Source organism: Grammomys surdaster, unplaced genomic scaffold, assembly GCF_004785775.1.
Source record: "Grammomys surdaster isolate TR1022 unplaced genomic scaffold, NIH_TR_1.0 125852, whole genome shotgun sequence".
Classification (NCBI taxonomy): domain Eukaryota; kingdom Metazoa; phylum Chordata; class Mammalia; order Rodentia; family Muridae; genus Grammomys; species Grammomys surdaster.
In genome coordinates, this window is record NW_021620678.1 from 3,532,429 (window position 1) to 3,553,489 (window position 21,061).

General features: G+C 49.3%; 1 protein-coding gene across 3 annotated transcripts; it reads right to left on the minus strand.

Annotated features, from left to right (window-relative positions):
- Positions 1-9,500: 9,500 nt before the first annotated feature.
- On the minus strand, positions 9,501-19,244 carry LOC114640819 (cytochrome P450 2D4). 3 transcript variants are annotated; one of them, XM_028789856.1, is made up of 10 exons: positions 18,880-19,244; positions 14,010-14,254; positions 12,339-12,510; positions 11,947-12,099; positions 11,707-11,867; positions 11,163-11,339; positions 10,839-10,980; positions 10,432-10,619; positions 9,856-9,997; positions 9,501-9,755 (listed from the first exon to the last, which is right to left on the minus strand). In XM_028789856.1, exons 2-10 carry the CDS (start codon positions 14,196-14,198, stop codon positions 9,577-9,579), a joined length of 1,503 nt encoding a protein of 500 aa, XP_028645689.1. In that variant the 5' UTR covers positions 14,199-14,254; positions 18,880-19,244; the 3' UTR covers positions 9,501-9,576. The 3 variants fall into 3 exon arrangements, with proteins under 3 accessions (XP_028645689.1, XP_028645688.1, XP_028645687.1); XM_028789855.1 differs by having other exon boundaries at positions 14,010-14,258; XM_028789854.1 differs by lacking the exon at positions 18,880-19,244 and adding an exon at positions 18,409-18,423 and having other exon boundaries at positions 14,010-14,258.
- Between the last annotated feature and the right edge of the window lie 1,817 nt (positions 19,245-21,061).

A 21,061-nucleotide genomic window follows, 5' to 3' on the forward strand; every position in this document is an offset into this window, starting at 1 on the left:
ATGGAACCATCCTGTCAGCCCATATTTGTATATTTTAATGGATATATACTCCCTGTATACTGGAAGACCTAGTTCAGTCAGCAGACAGCTTGCTATACAAGCATAGGGATATGATTTCAAACCCCAACATCCAAAGTAAAAGGCTGGAAATGATAGTCTGCAGGGGAGGTAGAGACAGCTAGATCCATGGGTCATTCAATGTAACCTAGTCAGGAAGTCTCAGGTCCCAGTGAGAGGCCCTGTCTCTTGGTGCCTAAAGGAGGGAATGGGAGGTTGACCTTTGTCTTCATGCACACCCTCATGTACACAGACACAGACAGAAATGTATACAGTAATACTCCATATATATGACTGTGCTATATCTATATTTTATTATATATATGTATATATATGTATATATACATATATATATTATATCTTTGTGGTGATATAAACAAACATAGTCCTTCCAGTCAAAGTATAATACACACACTATGCTCAGCACACAGCATTTAATAATTACTCGTTTATATATTCACTAGTTACAGTCTTGTGGCTTTGAATACACCGTGACCAAGGCAACCTTAAAAAGAAAGCAGTTAATAGGAGCTGATGGATAGTCTCAGAGGGAGTCTGCCGCCAGCATGTTGCTGGCCCCACATGGAAGCTCAGCAAACACTGCCTGGGTGAATGGAAGAGAATGGTCCCAGTCCTGCTGAGTCTCGCCGGGGCTGAGCAGGATGGTGAGTGTCCTAAAAGAAACACACCAGGCTGGGAGTCCTGTCAAAGCAGGAACTCAACTTTAATGTATCAGCCTCTCACTTATATAAACTTCGGAGCACAGGGAGGTGGGGTGAGATGACGTAGGGGGCGGGGGAGGGTGATGGAGAGTATGGGGTGACTGACAGGGCCGATGGCAAAGCTCTACATTAGCCGTGGCGGGGCAGAGGCAGGGCCAAACAGGTCTTGCTGAGTCACCCCGGTATGGAAGTGACTGAAACAGGTCTCAAAACTCGAGCCAGGCTTAGGCTGTCCCACAAGGCCACAGAAACCCAAGCCAGGCTCGGGTTTGTTCATAAGGCCCAAGCCAGGGCCAAAATGGGGCCCAATAGGACGTTGCTAGGCTCTCTTCTTATTTTTGATTCAGAGGATGGGCTGCTCGGTTGTTAAGCCGTCCATGACTCTGTGACTTCCATGTCTTCAAGACTTCACATGGTCTCCCTCATCACCTTGCTGCTGTCCCCTTATCATCGACGGTGTTGAATTGAACCTGTGAGGGTGCCACCTCTGACCAGGCACACTTAAAACCACCTTGAGGCGATTGCATGAAGCCCTTCTCAGATACGGAGAGGTTGTCTGTCATAAAGCCCTCTACATCACGATGTCACACCCTCCCTGCAAAAGGAGGGCCTGTACAGCCAATTCCCAGGCTTAGCTGGCATTAACACTCTCTTCCCAGGCTTTGTCTGTAGGCTGCGTGGACGCTGACACACAGAGTCTCTGTGGATCACTGACTGCCATCCAGATGGGCGTGCTTGGTAAGTAGGCTTAAAGGTGTTCTTGTTAACCCATGCCCAACCCAGTGAACAGGATCTTTAGGGCTCAGTATGACCCTCTGTGTGTCCCTTCCTTCATGGTTATCCTCTTCTTCGTCTTTTATCTTCTTCCTTAGAACTGATCTTATTTCCTTTCCTCCTCTTAGCTTCTGTGCAGGATGAGCTTGATAATGTATTCATTGACTCTGAGCCGAGAGTGACTAACAGAACTTAGAGGTGAACACATTGCTAGCAGCCTTCTCAGTAAGATGTGGTGGCTCTGCTTTAAAATGCTAACCAGGACTTGAAGCAACAGATGTGAATGCAGAACCATACAGTCAGCCATGTTGTCAATTGACCTGTCTCAGCCATAAGACCAAATTTCTAGATACTATTAATGGCTTCTCTAATAGGAGAAGCCCTCATTGGGAAAACAAGGGAGGTTGGTTGCCCCACCTCATTCAGGCAGTCAGAGAAGGAAGCATTTTGCAACCACTGTGCAGCTATGAATGTGAATTCTAGGTAGGTAAGGGAACAGAGAAGGACCTAGAGTTTGAGGCAATATAGTGAGTTTTGGGCTAGCCTAGGCTACATATTGAGAGTCTCTCTCTCTCAATATCAAACAGACAGACAGACAGACAGTTAGATCGTAAGATAGAGGACAGGAGGGCCCAGAATGACCTAATACAACACTCACTTTTAGGCCAATCAGGGAAGAAGAACATGAGGGGTGGGAGGAAACCCAGAAGATGAGGCATCAATAGCCAGAAGAGGGGATTCAAAGAAGAGGGAGACACCAGAGTGCATGTCATGGACAGGGGAGGCCACTGGGATGGTTGGCATACTGGGATGGTGACCGGAGTATATCAGGGATGGGGCTGAGACGAACAACTTCAAGTTTCAGTCAACTTCAAGTGCTTCATGGATCCAAAGCACACTGAAGTGTGTTGTGTATTGAGGGAAAGTGCAGGGCTGTAGCTCGCGCATGGGCATGGGTCCTGTTGGGTTGTGTTGTGGTTCCGGAGTGTCTGCCACGGCTCAGGGAGGCAGAAGCGTGTGAATTTGACTGAGTTCACTCCATGCTGTGCTGGGTGGACGCTGGGCTGAGAAGCCGCGGGGCTCCACCTGGGCATAGAGAGGTCTCAGCCTGAAGTCCCGTGGGGGCTGAGCTCCTGAGTGGGGGTCTCTGGAATGAAGTGGCTAGATGGGGAGACTGGTAGTCTTTGTCCTTGGGCTCCCAGACGCCGCTGGGAGCTACGGAAGAACTGAGACAAAGTGGGCATACGGGCATCAGCCCGCAGCGGAGAGGGATGAGAGGGAGAGAAGCTCCGACACCCCCCAGGGTAGAGACTCTTGGTTACTGGGACTAGCTTGATTGGGTCAGCTAGCTTGCTTGAACTGGCGGCCTTCGTGGCAGGAACGTAGAGAAGTCTTCTAGCAGGAGATTAAGCAGTGGCTCGGTAGTCAAAGACCTTTTCCACGGTTCCCCACCGTGGGGTCCCAAAGACACGAGGAAGTCCATGGTTTTAAAAGGTTTATTGTCATGGCGGAAAGTAGATGTGGTTGTAACACCCCCCACCCCATACTTCCAGGGCAAGCCTTTGGTTAAATACTGTTTGTAAGGAGGAGGGTCTGGGAAGAAATGTTTAATTGGCTACCCCCTCTGGCCTTTAGGTATCTCATTAATATGGGGATCTCTTGAGGCTCTGTGGCCTGTAGTCACACCCGCTACCTGTGGAGGGGCTGGTAGGGGGGTTGCCCAACGTGATTGAAAAGCGCTGATCAATGGAGGTCTTCGGCCTGGCCTCGTGTCAGGAGCCTGGAGTCTGGGAGTGTGGTGAAATGTATGCTGTCCCTTGCAGGGATACCTGTTGGGTCTCTGGCCATTTCTAGCCAGTGCTCGACCAGAAACCAAGCGATCCTTTCACGGTCCCACAATTCCTCCTTTTCCTTTTTTTTTTTTTTAAAGGGGGGTGGGAGTCGTCACTGGAGTGACTGTGTCATTTGTAGTGAAAATTTTGGATGAGGAAGTCAAAAGAAAACACTACACAGGCTGTTAGGGAGTAGCACAATTAAGTCACAGAGTAAGGAGAGTCAAGGGTGGGGGTTGGGGAGGCAAGAGATCATTGAACCAATTAGTTACAATTTGAGGGTAATAACATCTGATTAATCTAGATAGACGTTTTTCTTACTAGCATGTAACTTTCTCTAGGTTCAGTAGCCATTTGACTTTATCAAGAGAGTTCTTCTGTAGCTGGAAGGTCTAGGTCTGTCTTCTGTAGGACTCAGTGTATGTCTCCAGGTCTCAGCGTGTGTCTCAGGAGTCTTTAGTCAGATGAAGTGTCTGGAGACAAGGAGGGTAAAGGGTAAAGAGGGTAAACAACTTCAGAGTCAGGATTCAAGTCAGAGAGGAGGCAGCCATGTGAGGGAGAGCAGCATGGAGCTGGGATGTGTCGGGTTGTACACTCTCTGTGTGTTCCAGAACAGTGAACTGGCTGGGAGACACCATCTCCAGTCTCGCTTGTGTGGTCTGCCCAGACAACTCCTTTATCTCAGTGCATATGAGTGGCTTTAGAATGTGGTTCAATGTTCACTGCTCAGCAAGGTAGCTAGGGTAAAAGGACACCTGTCTGAGATTAGAGTCTCCTTGATGTCCTAGATCCAAGAACTTGGGGCAGAACATAAACTTTAATGTGGTACTGGGGAAGAATGTGAGTCCCCAGGTGTTAGAGGGTACTTGGTGCTGAGTAAATTTTTCTCTCAGCAAATGATCACAGGGTCCACCTGTTTGTGTTTTAGAGGCTTCTATGGTAGAGCAAGGAAGAAAGGTCCAGGAGCTGAGTCCTGCATTTCCCGAGAAAGTTCTGGCTGGCGTGACTTCTAGCCTCTGACCCCCACAAGGTGAGTACCATAAACGAGAAAGGATCCATTAAAGCTGTATCTGCTGCCTTGGGATATTCATGCTCTCCCACCAGCAGCAGGGGCATACTTCCTGATCCCTAATCTTCCTGATCCCTAATCTCATGTGTACTCTTCAGTGACACACAGGGACCCAGGCTAGCCCTTTAACACAGTGTTAGAGTCCAGATATTCTGGAACATGAGCTATACACGTGCCACAGGCATGTGCACGCATGCATGGTGCCACCGCTGCAGAGAGCAGTGGCAGGGACACTAGCTGGGTACTGCAGGATCCTCTGGGGAAATATGTCCCAGGCTCCCTCCTCTAAATGTCTGAGTTTTCTGTCCCAGGATGTTACTAAATGCCCTAAAGTCTCAGGTGCTTCCCCTGTGCTCACCTCAACTCAGCTCAGTTACCGTTCCCTAAGGAGAGGTGACAGACCAGTTCTCAGCAGGTGCTTTAGTTACTCTATGGGAGGGGACAAAACACCCAGCAACTGCAGGAAGGAAGGGTTTATTCTGCCTCTCAGTTTGAGGGTGTAGTTGAACATGGTGGGGACAGCGTGGCAGCAGAGGCATGAAGTGGGTGGTCACACCACTTCTATAGTCAGGAAACAGAGAGGGATTGTTGGTGTTCTGGTCCCTCTCTCCATTTGCTTCAGCCCTGGCACCCCAGCCCAAGGTGCTGTCCATCTTAATTAACTCAATCTAGGAACTCCTCAGACATGGCCAGACCTCTGTGACTCGAGATTCTGTCAAGTTGAAAGTATCCCCAACAGTGGGAAACTGTAGGCTAGCCAGAGTCACAGGCCCAGGAGTCAGAGCAGGGAGGCAATCTGGTATAGCGAGTAGAACAGGGGAAAAGCCAAGACAAGTACAAGATCAGTCACACTGTGTGGTATGACTGGAATATATACACACACACACACACACACACACACACACATTTGACAATTTTGGAGTTTTGCTTCTTAAAAAAAAAACAGCCCACAGAAATATTATAACAATACGTTTTTTGTTTTAGTCCTAGGTAGGTATGGGGATGTGGGGCTGCTTCGTAGCAGCTGACTGTGATTTGCCTCGTGCTCTAGCAGAGGCATGGCTTTGCCAGCTGAAGATAGTTTCTGCGATTGTGTGACGTTTGGAATGCTGAGAACTTTTCAGAGGGTATATATATGTTAGAGCTCCTCGGGGCGGGGCTGGCTGTGGTTTGTTAGCAGTCGTGCTCAAAGAAGACACTAGAAGAAAGAAATTAGATTCAGAGACCTTTCTCTCTCCCTTCTTTCCTTCTTTCTCTCCTATCTAGTGACGGGGAGATAAACCAGGGGGATAAAGGGTGGGAAAAAGAAGAACCCACAAAGGCAAAGACTGGCTCCACAGGCAAGGCTCAAACGGTTTCTTTTCCTCCCAGGCCACTACCTTGTTCTCTGCCGGGCTCATTGATGATGGGCCCCAAGGTTGACTCCTTTCCTATGGCAGGCCTATAGCCATCAGGGCTCAATCCCTGTCTCCCCAAGTGTCAGATTATTTAAAAACAGCTGGAGAGAGAGAGAGAGAGAGAGAGAGAGAGAGAGAGAGAGAGAGAGGTGTGTGGTTTGACCATAGGCAGGACCTTGTTTAGCCACAGTGAGGGACATTAATGTCACCCACATGTATGGGTAGCCAAACTGTCTATAGAAGATGGAATTTGGTCTCTCATAGGGTGAAAATGACTTCCATAGTCTGTTGGGAAAGCTGGGAAATGTAGTCCTTCACCAGGAAACTATCATTCCAAACTCTGAGAAGATATAAAAAATGCAGGGCAAGGTGTCAAAGCTGTTTTCTTCGGAGCAGGGTCTTTGTCACAGGTGTTGCTGCCTGTGTGCTGGGTCCCCAGGCCTGAGTGGTGCTGCCATCATGATGTCAGCTGCGCTAAGGCCTGGGGCCTGCTATGTTCCCCATTGGTTCTATGGGCATGAGTCAGATCACAAACTTATCTGGGGGGACAGGGTTATATTGTCTCCTTAGCATTAATGGTTTGACAGATTTTATATTTTGTTTTATATAGCTAAGTAGGCAGTTGGGCTATCAGGGTCCTATAGTGAGAGGTAGAAATAGAAGGATTAATGGCCCAGCTATGGCCTGAAGTAGAGTAGCTAACTGGGGTAGGGGGTGTGGGAGTGTGGGGGTGTGGGGGTGTGGGGTGTGGGGCAGAACAAAGACGGGCGCTGGTTGTTAGATTCCGATGTCTCCCTCCTGTCTCCTTATTTTTAAGGGTATTTATTTGTTTGTTTTCATTAAAGGTCCCCTCTTTATTTTCCTAGTTTTCATTTGCACTTGGTAGATGTCCAGAGAGGTCAGAATCAGCTGTCTACAGTGCTGGTCAGGAATGGAGCTGCGTCCTGTGTTGCTCATCCATCCATTCTTTTCTATCCCCACCCCACAGTCTAAATTGTTTTTATTGTTCTCTCATATATTACACCCTGACCAATGTTTCTCCTCCCTTCCCTCCTCCTCCTCCTCTTTCCCTCCTCCTTTTTCCCTCCTCCTCTTTCCCTCCTCCTCCTTCCCTCCTCTTTCCCTCCTCCTCTTTCCCTCCTCCTCCTTCCCTCCTCCTCCTTCCCTCCTCCTCCTTCCCTCCTCCTCCTTCCCTCTTCCTCCTTCCCTCCTCCTCCCCCTTTTGAAGGTTATTTTTAACCATGGCTAAATCTTTTTAACCATTTCTAATTGACTGCCATAGAAACAACAAGATTTATTTATTTTTTTATTTTTTATCTTTTTTAGTATTATATACAGACTTCCTTGTCTCATAAAGAGGAGGTCCAATCCTCTTCAGTTTGAAGAGCAGCTTCAGCTAAAGAGTCTAACTGGGCTTCCAAGCTGGAAGCAGAATTTTTTGATGGCCCAAGTCTATGTTGCTTGTGTACTGGGTGTTTAAAAAGGCTTTCCCCCATAACTAGGGCTGAAGTTTCAACTGCAGCAGAGCTCATGATACTGTCCCCCACCAAGAGGGAAATGGGGATAGCATGTTGTACATGGGGAAGCCTAGAGTCTAGATTTAGGTGGGATTCATGGCCACCATTGCTACCAGCATTGCCATAGCAACAGCCACAGCCACTGCCCATAAGCCTGAGGGAAATTGTGGGCCATGGGGAGAGGAAGGGGGTAATGGTGGGCAGGGTTGTTCCCTTCCACTTCAGATGTTTCTCCAGTCTACAGAACTGACAGAAACACATAGAAAGACACATAGAAAGACAACCAGGGGTAGCCACCACACACTCACACACCTGAACAGACCAGGGGAGTCTGGTAATGTCTCACCTGGATCCCAGACATTTGGTCAGCTATGCTTCTTTGTGTCCTAAACAGAAGGCACTGTAACCTCTGCGGGTAACAGACCAGGCAACTTTTAAATTTGTTTATTTTTTGGGGTGCGGTGTTAGATTCCTCCAAAGCTTTAGGCAGCAATTGATCAAAAGGGGTCCTAGGGCCCCGGGAAGTCTTCAGGTTGTGCACATCCCAGGAGCCCCTTGACTACCATACTCTTCTCTGCTCCAAGGGGATCTGAGGCCCATGGTGTCTCAAGGTCTGGTCTCTGGGGGTCTTGGTGGAACCTTTAGAAATGTTGTGGGTTATCCACCAGAGAAGACTACTCAGATATGGATTTAAACCAACAGAAGGTCTTTATTAGCTGGCTGGTGACTGCACTTGGTGTTCAGAATCCCAGTGTAGTGTAGGACTGTGAAAGGATGATTTGGTCTCTCCAGTAGAGCACTGGCTTTGAGATAGCCAGAGACCCAACAGGTGTCCATTGCCTGTGTAGGGACGGCACATATTTCTCCACACCCCCGGATTCCAGACTCCTGACACACGGTCTAGATCTCCATTTAACATGCACCATTCAGTCACCTAGGACAAAGCAGCCCCTCCCAGAGAGGTTTGAGTCACCATCCACACACAGGTAGAGGGCGTGACTACAGGCTTCAGCCTCAAGAGATTTCCATATTCATGAGTTACCTAAAGGCCAGAGGGGGTAGCTAAATTAAGTGCCCCTCCTCTTTTCCCCCTCCCTATTTAAGTCAGGCCCGCCCTAGCTTAAAAGTGGGGTGCATATTTAGACCATCTATCACACACAATGAATAAAGCTTTGGAAACCCACGGACTTCTTCGTGTTATTGGGGCATGCTGTCATGGAAAGCTACACTGTGTTTCTGCCGCAGGACCCTCAGTGTAGTCCTGAGCTGTACTCAGGGTTAGCTTTTACCAACAACCATATCCTGGATTGACATCCATCAGTTAGCAAGAAGAGTTAGCTAGAAGAACTACAGAAGCCAAAATGCAAGATTACTACTTTCTGAGATTTTTCCAGAAATATGGCATTTGGTGGATCAGGTCTTTGTTTTCATTATGGCAGGAACTGCTGTCTATGTGCTGAGTTTTATAGCCCAAATGGTACCTCCATCATGGAGTCAGTTGTGCTAAGACCTGGGAACTTCCTAAGGTCTGCGAGCCTGTTTCAACACCGAGCTTACAGGTCCTATCAACCCTGGTTACAGAGGCCCTTTCTTACTGTGCATGGGCCGGGACACCAGTATCCCTGTTGGGTCATGGAGTTAGCAGTGACAAAGATGCTTAGGAGGTAACCTGTTTCTGAACTCCCATAAAGCCGTTTGGGGAAGCTTGTGGTACCCAATAGGTAACCTTGGGCACTTAGCCTGTATATCATTTCCAGCCTCCCTGACTTCTTTACAACGTCATATCAGAAGTTGTGATGATGCTGAGCAGTTAGCCTTGGTTGTGTAGCGGATCTGAAACGGAAGTGTACAGGAGAGAGAGGTCCTGCCCTTCCCTCATCTATGTAACTTATACTGCCACATCTCAGCAGTCCTTTCCGGCCCTCCTTCCAGATGTTGGTATCTATGTATAAACATTATCAATTTGGGTGAAAAAGTGGGGGCAGGGTAAAGGCAAGAATGGGGTCATTTCCCAGGTCAACAGAGCAGTTCTTCCATTGAGGTCAAAGGTCAAGTAAGAATAAGTAGGGGCTGTGGATGCCCATGGGGAGGGTGCCGAGGCCCCTTACAGCCTGGAGCTCTCACAGGGATGATTTAGTTTAGAGTAAAATGATTTATTGCACATTTAGGACCCCAGCAAGCACAGTGAGTGAGATGTCTTACATCCTCTTAGCGGGGCAAAGCACAGAGCTGGTAGGGGCATGGGGTTGTCAGAGCAACAAAGATGCCATGGTCACTGGGCCGGGGATGTCCAGCAGGCACCGAGAAGCTAAAGCGCTGCAGGAGGCAGGTGAAGAAGAGGAAGAGCTCCATGCGGGCCAGGGGCTCCCCCAGGCATGCTCGGCGGCCTGTGGGTGGGAGAGGGGCTCAGTCAGTCTGGGACCTGATTGGGGCTCCACCCTCCAAGGCACCCTGAGGACAGACAGGCAGCCAAGACCCCAGAGGCACCTGCTGAGAATGGCAGGAAGGCCTCATGCTTCACAAAGTTGCCCTGGGCATCCAGGAAGTGTTCAGGATGGAAGTGGAGGGGCTTCTCCCACACAGTCTCATCCTTCAGCACGGAGGACAGGTTGGTGATGAGGGTCGTCCCCTGGCAGGAGGCACATGGTGTGAACACGGGCTGGGGTTGGGGTGCCTAGGCCCTGGTCATCAAGTTCATACGCACAGTCTCCACCTCACACACGGGACCCTTTGGTGTAACCCCGGCCCTAGAGGCTTCTCAGCTTTCATTAGTACTGTGACAGGGATAAGTGACAAGTGACAGATGTACACACACTGTCACCTGTATTTGTTGGTTGTGGCTGTTATAACCACTCCTGCCATATTTTACCTTGTTTGTCTTTCTAGCTGGGGATTCTAGAGTACAATTCTTGCTACTGTTTTTCCTCCCATACTTACCCAGTGAAAGTTGGTTCTGTTGAGTTGAGAACTGAGTTGCCTAAATTCCAGTCCTTCTTAAGTGGACAGCTCAGTCCATTAGCTAGCTGGCAACACTGACTAGACACTGGAGCATCCCAGGCCTACCTTAGGGATAAGGAAGCCTTGCACTTCAATGTCACGAGAAGTCTTGTGAGGCACACCAAGAGGGACAATGTCTGCAAAGCGCTGCACCTCATGGATGACAGCATTGGTGTAGGGCATGCGGGCCTGGTCTGCCATCTCTGGACACCGCACCTGCCCTATGACCTCATCGATTTCTTGTTGTACTCGGCCTGGAAGGACAGCATCCCCTCAGTTAAGGTGCTCTAGAGGTTGCCCCTTGTCCCTCCACTACTTCTATGGTAAGGATTGGGTCCATGGGAGAAAGAAGGCCATCACCCTTGCTGGAGTCTGGGTCAAACCAGTGCTGGGAGCCACAAGTGTCCCAAGTAAGTTTAAGGCGTGTGTCTCTGCCCTCCTTCTCCTTCCTTCCCAGCCCCAGGCAGGCTCACGCTGCACATCCGGATGCAGGATCATGAGTAGCAGGGCCCAGGACAGTGTGGTTGAGGTGGTCACCATCCCTGCAGAGAACAGGTCACCCACCACCATGCGCAGGTTCTCATCATTGAAGCTGCTCTCAGGATTCCCCTTGGCCTGGTCCAGGTAGAAAGAGTAGACTCAGTAGGGAGAGGAACATCCACATAGCCCCCACAGTCCCCCAGGGCAGCCCAGGTGCTGAGTTACTTGGTGATGCACAGGACCACATCCTACTGGCCTCAGAGCTCCCAGGACCTCAGCCCACAGTCCTGGCCACATCTCTTGTGGCTTCTAATCACCTTCTCTATCTCTGCCAGGAAGGCATCAGTCAGGTCTCGGGGTGGCTGGGCAGGATCCCAGGTCGTCTTGTGCTCAGTTATCAGCTCATCCAGCATGGCCACAAAGGCCCTTTTTGCAGGGAAGACCTTGCCAACCAGCCCTGGGATGCGCAGGAGCATCGGGAACACATTCAGGAGCTGTGAGGGGCATAGAGGGACCAATAGAGAGGCCTGGCTGCCTCCTGGCTGTGCTCACTTGGAACAGCCCCAGGTCCCAGCTTCCTCCAGGGTAGACTAGTGACATAGCCCCTCCCTGCCAGCCTCTAACCTTCCCTTTTGCCCTGAGCTTCCAGAAGGGCTACCATACTGTGGAAACGTCACAGACGTGTGTGGCTGCCACGTGGATGGGAAGCACTTGACCACAGCCTGCCCCCTCCCCTCCCACTGATGTTTGTCCATCTCCTCCCAGAATGCCCTCCTCCTGTCACTCCTGCATGTGGATCATCTCCCTGAGAGTCTCCACTATATGAAGTTATCTGGGTACAGACACCCCCGAGCCCCGCACCATGGGCAGGAATCCAGATTCCTCCTTAAGAGTATCCTTTAACAAGCTCAGTAGCCTGATGAAGCGTGGGTCGTCGTACTCAAAGCGGTAGGCGTAGAGGAGGGATGCGATCACATTACACACTGCTCTATCCAATAGAGTGTTAGGGCTGAAAGGGCATCCTGGGAGAAGAAATGCCAGTCAGGCTGTTGGTTGTCTGTCCCACCTATCCCCACCTATCCCCGCCAATCCATCACCTACCAGTATGGTCAGCAAAGGCAGCACAGAGGTATCTGGCTTCCTCAGTCACCCACTGCTCCAGTGACTTTTTGCCCAGGCCAAAGTGACGCAAGGTGGACACAGAGAAACGCCGCTGCTGGTGCCAGGCAGGTCCGTACCGTGCTAGGACCACACCTGGAGGGTCACATTTAGGCCTGAGACCTCGCCCTCTTTTCTGCTCCTGTGCTATGTTACCACGACTACAGCCCATTGCTACTGTAAGATCCTTTGTCCACCCTTTAGCCATCTATCTTTGCTGTCTTTTCTCTGTTCTCGTCCCTCCCACACATCAATAAGGTTCCAAACTGTCTCTAATCCCCGAAACCCTCTCTAGTCCCCATTTGCCCACCACTCCTGCCACTGTCTGCATTTGCCTTGTGAGCGTGGTCCAAAGCCCAACTGGTCATTGAAATGCAGCGGTGGCCGGTCAGCGGTGTCCTCGCTGTATCTCACCAGTGCCTCTCGCAGGGCCGTCAGCCCGTTTACTACAACCACTGTCTCAAAGGCCAGCTGTAGGCTGAACAGGTCCCCAAAGCGACATCGCAGCTGCAGGCAAGGAAAGTACATTACCTGCCAGCCTGGATTCCTGTGCTCAGCTGTACTGGATAGGACTTGGCAGGGGAGCCCCACAGTGAGCCCCACAGAGGGATGATGTCTATTAACTGTCTGGGGAACCACCTTGGACTCTGCCAGTCACCCCATCACGACCTTGCTAGTGTCACACATTTGCCAGCTGGTCCCCCTAACACCCCCATGTCTAGGAAACTAGCTCACAGATGTAAGGGAGTCTGAGAATCCAAAATAGCAAAAGGATGGAAGCGGGCACTTCCTGTCTCTCAACTTTGATTTCCTGACAGAAACACTTGTTTAGGATCATGGCCTCTCCCCCATTTTTTTTTAAAAGACTTTATGTATATGAGTAGATTGTTGCTGTCTCTAGACACAATAGAAAAGGGAATTGGGTCCTAATTCCAATCACAGATGGTTGTGAGCCACTGTGTGGGTGCTGGGAATTGAACTCAGGACCTCTGGAAGAACAGTCAGTGCTCTTAACCGCTGAGCCATCTCTCCAGTCTCCCTGTCCCCTGCTCCACCCCATTCTTGAAACATTTCCCTCCGGTGGAATGAAAAGGAATATGAAGCCTATATAACTTGATTTTCCTTTTTGGTTTGTGTGTGTGTGTGTGTGTGTGTGTGTGTGTGTGTGTGTAATTTTTCTTAGTATGTAGCATGTAGCCATGGCTGGCTTGGGACTTTCTATGTAGATCAAGCTGGTGCTGAATTCACAGAGATCTGCTGGCTTTTGTCTCCTCTGAATGCTAGGATTAAATATCTCCACTACTGCATTGGGCTTTTTTCCTTTTAAAATGTTAGATTTCTTCCTTCCTTCCTTCCTTCCTTCCTTCCTTCCTTCCTTCCTTCCTTCCTCCCTCCCTCCCTCCCTCCCTCCCTCCCTCCCTCCTTCCCTCCCTCCCTCCCCCTTTCTTTTTTCTTTTTCTTTTCTTTTTTTCTTTTCTTCTTCTTTTTTTTTTTTGTATTTTTTGAAACAGTTTCATTGTATAGTATGGGCTGGCCTGGAACTCACAGTATGTTAGACCAGACTGGCCTAAGACTCAAAGAAATATGCTGGCCTCTGCCTCTTAGGTGCTGGGATTAGAGGCATGCACCTCCATAGCTGGTCTTTAAATCTTGGTTTTAGAAATAGTTTCGCTGCGCAGTTTAAGATGCAATTTACAACCCAGCTGCTCTAGCTTCCCAATCACAGGCATGCTGGACTCAGAATACAACCCCAGCACCACCAGCAATCATTATATTCTATTCTGTTAACTGGATCTCAAACTGGCTGCTAGGACCCATACCACCTCCTAGCTGTTGCCTTTAGAAAATCCCGCGTGACCTCAGGTCCTGTACCACTCCCCTCAGGGGGAGCCTCTTAACCTGCTTTCTCCTGGGGGCCAGCTCCCTGTCCAGCATGCAGTCTCACCACCACCCACTTGTTCTGAATAGGCCTCATCATGGCCTCTCCTGCCCACCAATTCCCTTACCTTTTGCAAGCCTGCTGGCATATTCTGGAAGTCCATCTGCAGCAGGTTCCCAAGCACAGGCCATGACACAGGGCCTGGAGGGTAGCGGGCAGTCCAGCGCTGGCGCCGGTGCATCAGGTCCACCAGAAGCAGGAAGATGACTGTGAATATGGCTATGGGCCACAGTTCAGCCCCTGTAGGCAGCCTCATTGCTTCCCTGCTGCTCTTTGGGTTTCTTAGGAAACACCTCTCAATCCTAACTCCAGCTATCTAGGACCAAGGAAAAACAGTATCATCAGACCCTGGGCACTCACCTGGGCTGGGCTGGACTCCTGTAAATGAGCTGATGCTGTCCTTTATCCTCTGCCTTAAGTCAAGCTGCTGCATTGACCATGCAGAGTCATGGAAGGGTCAAGGCAGGCCAGGAGCAATAGCCTTAGAGGTCCCTCCCTCTAAGTCCTGTGTGCGTGTGCGTGTGCGTGTGCGTGTGCGTGTGCGTGTGTGTGTTTTGCATCTCCCCAGAAGCAAAATCTCTTCAGGAGGAATGACAGAAAATTGTAGGCCCAGGATAACAGCCACTGATGGTGTAGGGAATTAGGAAGTCAAGATTAAGGACTCTCTCCCAGCAGGAGATTCAGTGCTTGCATGTCTGTGATCTTATGTAGAGCCAGGTTCTCCGCAGAATCAAGGAACACAGGTAATATGAACTGAACCATCAGACAAGCAGCATAGCAGCATAGCTTGGCTAGGCTCCTGTGTGGTGTCTCCCACTCCCACAGGCCCTATTTCACTTTGCCACATACTTCTCGTCAAATGAGGTGGCCAAAAGGCAGCCCAGACGTGTCTCATACCCTTAAACTGGGAGCATTTGCCAAATGCTAGCAATTGCACGCTGCTGCAGAAGGCTCCCAGGCCCTCTAGCTTATCAAGACTCTAGGCTTTTCCTAGCATCCCAGACCAATCACCATCCACTCCAGACCCACTAGAACGAAGATCATAGCTCTCTGAATCGTCTGCGTAAGTCCGTGAGTCAGCAAGTTTAACATTAACTTCTTCTTTTTTTTTTTTTTTTTTTTTTTAAAGATTTATTTATTTATTATATGTAATGTAAGTACACTGTAGCTGTCTTCAGACACCCATATGAGGGCATCGATCTCATTGTAGATGGTTGTGAGCCACCATGTGGTTGCTGGGATTTGAACTCATGACCTCTAGAAGAGCAGTCAGTGCTCTTAACCGCTGAGCCATCTCACCAGCCCTAACATTAACTTCTTATACCCTAACCTAAAAACTTCCCAGCCTCTAAGCCAGACTATGGCTGTCTGCAACCAAGTACATTCCGTTGGCATGTTATGAAAATGCCTTTGTTTGTGGGCAGAGACCCAAACAGGAAAAAAAGCATCCTTTGTTGAGTTACAACCAACATTGCTGAGTGGAAATCAGAGTGCCATGGGAGACAGCTCGAGTGTCCCTCCCCATTCTGTCCCCACCCCCACTCTCTTGTTTCCAGACAGCTGCATTATTTGGCAACTTTGAGGAAGTCACTTAGAAACCCTGGCTGCTTTCTTAGCTGGGAGAACCGTGTCTGTGCCACTGTCTCCCTGGACGATAAGTAGGTACAGAACATATATACACAGCACACAAGTCTCATTCTGTGCACCCCAAATGATGAAACTATTGTTCTTAATTCACTTCCCCCCAAAATAATAATTGATCAGAATTCTTCTGAAATCCAAATCAAGGTGACCCCTGTACTCTAGTCTACCTATGTCACCTGCCCTGGACTCTTTCTCTTTGAAGGGAAAATTCAAACACAGGAAGTAGATCTGGCCTCAAGGGGATTAGCATTTATGGAATACATTTTACACACACACACACACACACACACACACACACACACACACACACACACGCACAGTTTTGACAAAATACTCATGGTGCCCCCTTGCAGTCGCAATGCCTGCTGCTATATCACCCAGCAGACAGACAGACGGACAGGGAGCTCATAGCACTCATAAATCCGAAACCCCAAGATGGTGACAAGAAATGTGTTTGGGGGGCTGGAGAGATGGCTCAGTAATTAAGAGCACTGACTGCTCTTCCAGAGGTTCTGAGTTCAATTCCCAGCAACCACATGGTGGCTCACAACCATCTGTAATGGAGTCCAATGCTCTCTTCTGGTGTGTCTGAAGACAGCCACAGTATACTCATACAAATAAATAAATCTTTAAAAAAAAAAAAAGAAATGTGTTTGGGAATCCGGATCCGATAGTGCCGAAAGGCTTTCGTGAGAAAGGTCGGAATGTCGCTGGCCTCTAAATGTGCTGCATGGCTTCCCATTGCTGTCATTTTGTCTCAAGACAAGGAAATGAGTGTCGTGCACCCAGCAAGCACAGCTCCGCCCCTGGCCTCTCCATTACTCTTCACCTATCACAGATGTGGCCAGCGAGGCTCTGGGGAGGGGGCTGCCTTGTCAGCGAGCTTCAAAGCGACAGAATGGGGCTGCTTATGTGATCTGTCAACCCTAAATCTAGGCAGCACGGTCCCACAATCCTACTCTTTTAACACCCAGAGTGTTGCCTAATGTGTTAGAGGACAGGCAGTGAAGAGCGCCAGCACGGTCACAGGCTCAGTGTGGGCTGTGTGAGTGGCCTCCCTGAGTAAGCAACCCTGCAGGTGTAGAGGGGAGACAGGGGCTCCTTCTACTGGGCGGCACTATATTCCAATGCTCCCTGCCCCCTCCTCCCAAAAAGAGAGTACATCTAGGAGAACTCTGACAGTGAAGGGGCAGAAAGAAGCCTATTTCTACCTTAGAAATAGGGACACTTCCCTTTTGACAACCTATTTCCATGCAAGTACCCTTGTGAGAGCACAAGGAACTTCCCAGTACAACCACTGAACAGGCCCTCTTCTGCCCACGTAGCAGGACCACAGTCTTCTGTTGAGTGCCCCTTTCCACCCCGTCCACCACCAAGAGTTGCCTTCTCACAGTATGTCAGGACATAGGAAGCAGCATAAACTGCTCAAGATGCTAACATCCCACCAACTGTATCTTCTGTGAATAAAAAGATGACCCTGCCCTTTGAACAGCATTTCTGACAGTGGAGACAAATCTCCCAGGGCATGTCTCTTCCCTCCCTCTCAGACAGCTCAATAGGATGAGAGGTTGGTGGTTTGTAGCTGAGTAAAAAACATACTTGGACCTAACCGTCTCAAAGCTATAACCTCTAATTCATCACCAGTGTGAACTTGCCAACTGTGCCCTACAGCTTAGAAATCACACATGGAACCGGCAGGCTCAAACCGGGCAAGCTAGCAGTATAAAGGCTTAACACAGAGCACAGAGGCTGGTGACCTACTTTAGTCAGTGACAACATGGCCCGCTGGGGCTTTTGGAAAACATTCCATTCACATTCTCTTGAAACATTTTGTCCCGTAAGAATTACTCCAAAACGTTTGGTTCTTTGAAGTCTTGTCTGCACACTCCATGTCTGTCCTTAGGATCAAGCTAAACTGGTGGACAGCTCCTTTGCCCTCCTCCTCCAGGGCCCCAGGGCAACTCTTTCTAGACCCTGCAGATACTCCCAGCAGGAAAACTCTCCAACCCTTCACACTTTCAGAGATGGGAGGCAGTAATACTTTCAAAACTGCAGAGCTAGGTAACACATGGTAGCTTCCTTGTAATCCCAGCCTTTGGAAGGCTGAGGCAGTAGGATTGCATCAAGTTTGAGGCCAGCCTGAGCTACCGTATGAAATCTGGCTCAAAACGACAAAACCAACAGCTGGCAAGGAAACCAAATCTCTAGGACAGTCTGTTAGTTAACATAGGGAAGAATTGTAGGACTCTCAGTTGGTGCAAGGAATGCTTGCCTGTTATGGAGAGAATACGTTAGTGTCTGCTGCTGTCCTGACAACCACAAGAACCTGGAGGGCTGCTGGGTGGATAACCATGATGGAGTACAAACTATTAACCGTACATTCTAGTTGGTCTGTGGGGATTTACTGTGAAATTCCTTGTATGTTCAGTGTAAAAGTTCCCTTTTTTCCCAATCATTTGTTCATTTCTTCCTTCCCTTCTTCCTTCTTTCCTTCCTCCTTCCCTCTCTTCCTTCCTTCCTTCCTTCCTTCCCTCTCTTCCTTCCTTCCTTCCCTCTCTTCCTTCCTTCCTTCCCTCTCTTCCTTCCTTCCTTCCTTCCTTCCTTCCTTCCTTCCTTCCTTCCTTCCTTCCTTTCTGTTTGTTTTGAGACTGAGTTTCACTATGTAGCTCTGGCTGTTTTGGAATTTTGTGCCCAGCTCAGTATACAATTTCTTTTAGTTTTTTCCTAATTAAATGGGGGTGGGTCTTCTAAGATAGCCAATCACTGACAACATCCCAGCTCCAGTGTGCAAGCAGGGCTAGAGAGGTCCAGGGTCCACTCACCATCCCCAGCCTCCCTTCTCCACCTTCACTGAGCCCCAGAGGGCAATAAGCAGGGTCTTCGGAGAGAGGTTTGGTTTGTTTAGGTACTGCCTGTCCCCACTAAGGCCAGAATACACTCCAAAGGGCAAGTTATGCAAAGGTCCAGGGTCAGGCTGCACCCTGCTCACTGTGGGACAGAGATCATCAGCCCTGAGGACTGGCTACAGGCAGGTTCCCGGGCTCTGTGACTTCTGGGATGAGCCCTCCAAAACCTGCCCTCTAATAGACTCTAGGTGGTTCTAGCATCTTAGCCTCAGCCTGGGACAACGGAAAATAGTTTATTTCCAGGCCCTACGGATCCCCTCTGCCCACTCCAGCCCCGCCCAGAGGGGAGGGACTGCTATGCTCCAGTGCCAAGGTAGCCCCAGCTCAGGGGTGGGGGGCCGCCTTGCACCCCTTGCGTAGCGAATGGGCAGACCCACAACCCTTTACCGGTGCGTTCTGAAACTCAGCCGAGGAGAGGCAAGAGGTGTCTGGAGCCTTGCAGGAACGGGAGGAGGAGGAGCTCTGAGGAAGAAGAGCAACTCAGAGGAGAATCCACTCTGAGGGGTGGGGGAAGCTGTGAGGAGCAGCAACTCTGAAGGGGGGAGGGCACCTTCTGAGGGGGAGGAGGAAGAGAAGGAGGAGGTGGGGAAGGGGGGGGGTGGGGGGGGTAGGAGGCGGAATGGGAAGGAGGCGGGGCGGGGGGGGGGAGGAGGAGGAGCAACTCTGAGGAGGAGGAGAATCCACTCCGGGCAGAAGGCTTCCACTCTGAGCAGGAGGGGAACACTCTGAGGAGGCAGATCCACTCCTGGGAGGTCGGACCAATCTGAGAATAAGGGGGAGGCCTTCCGGGGGGGCGGGGTCTGCAACGAGGAGGCAGGGCTCTGAGGAGGAGACTTCAGCCCTGGCAGTCCGAGGTCAGAACCTTGCCACCTTCCCCAGCACCCAGAGAGCCCACTGAGACTTGTGCTCCCAGAGGGATTAGGGACCTCAGTGAGCCACAGATGGTTCTTGGGGACACTGAAGACAGAGGGGACTGCAGTGAGAATTTGAAAAGCAGTGTAGAGCATTCATTCACCCTTTACGCACAAGTGGACCATGCTGAGATTAACAGTTAATTTCCTATTAGAGACCATAGAGACCGGAAGACAACAGGATAACACACGCAAATCCTGAAGAACGTCATCCACAGATTCTTTGTTAAGAAAAAAATTATCCTTCAGGAATTAAGTAGAAAGCAGTTATTTCCAGATAAAAGTTGAAGTCATTGTCAGTGGACTTGGCATACACGGCGCAGGAGAGGGAGTTCTCCATGCTGAAATAAGTGATGCTAGCCAGTTAACTCACCGCTGAAATAAGTGATGCTAGCCAGTTAACTCACCGCTGAAATAAGTGATGCTAGCCAGTTAACTCACCGCTGTAGAAGAAATGATGAGCGTAGGGCACAGTAACAACACGGTAAAAGTGCTAGTGTGCTTCGGGATGTAAGTCCTTTTTTTTTTCTGTGTGCCTGAAAACCAATGCATAAAACACCAATTACAAGTCTGTGTTCACGAGTATAAAACATATAAACATGCTATCTGTCCAAAGATAGTATAGAGGGGGAGAAAGACGAGATGAAATGTACCGCATCTGTATACTGCAGAAGGTAACTTGTTATTCAAATAAGGGTTTCGTAAGTTTAAGGTGTTGGTTTATGCCTGGAAGCTTCCTGGCCAGCTCTCCTGGAATTTGTAGTGTAGCAGAAACAGCAAGGGAGACCCTGCCTCAGCAAGGAGGAAGATGAGAACTGAATCCCAGATGTTGTCCTTTGACCTCTCTAGCTGCACTCCGTGGCATCTCCTCCAACCCCATGTACACACCCTAATAACGAGTTTTAAAAGATGTTGACTTAATCCCCAGAGTAAATAATGGGAATCAAAATGTACAGAGATGAAAGGAGGGTCAAAGAGGAACACTAAGATACCAACTTCGTGAGAAGGGAGAGGGTGGGTGGGTGAAGAAGAAAGGAATGCAAAAATTAAAAAGAAATGGGAGAGGCGATGTCTCCCTGTGACAGAAACACTTGGATCAACAGTGACTGGGGAGGGAAGACTCGGTTTCAGCTTACACTTATAGTCACTGTCCATCACAAGACAGTCACGGCAGAAGCTGAAGCAGAAACCAAAGGGGACTTGTAGTTTTTTTTTCTTTTGCAAATGTTGCTTTTTGCTTCCTATTTCTCCCTTTATATTATTATTGAACCAAAGTTGTGGGTTCTTCTTTTATCTGTTTCCTCACAATATCTTCTCTGGCTCAGCTCAGCTTCTGCTGGCTCAACTGTCACCACCTGTCTTCTCAGTCTGCTAGCCCAATTCACTTTCAGCTGTCTCCTATTTTCACTCTTCAAAAATCTCTTCTCCTCTCTAATTCTATTCAGTCTTCTTCCTGCATCAACCGTCTTCTCTGACTCTACTCTTCTGTCTCCTGGACCTTACCTCTACCTACTCTCCAATCCTAGTACTCTTTCTCTCCTCCAACTACTCTTTCAGCATCTTTCTCTCTGCTCGATTGTACTTGAAATCAAGCCTCCCATTCTGCCTAGGCACAATGGTGGCCACATGTCTGCCAATGTTCCCTTTCCCTTCAAACA

Bases quoted from the DNA above. Each gene is read 5' to 3' on its own strand.
- LOC114640819 (XM_028789854.1), bottom strand. The intron at 12,511-14,009 runs GTAAGGGAATTG...CCTTGCCTGCAG, and splicing joins TGCCAGCAGGCTTGCAAAAG to CTGCGATGTCGCTTTGGGGA. The intron at 10,620-10,838 runs GTGAGCCTGCCT...CTGTCCTTCCAG, and splicing joins CCTGCATCCGGATGTGCAGC to GCCGAGTACAACAAGAAATC.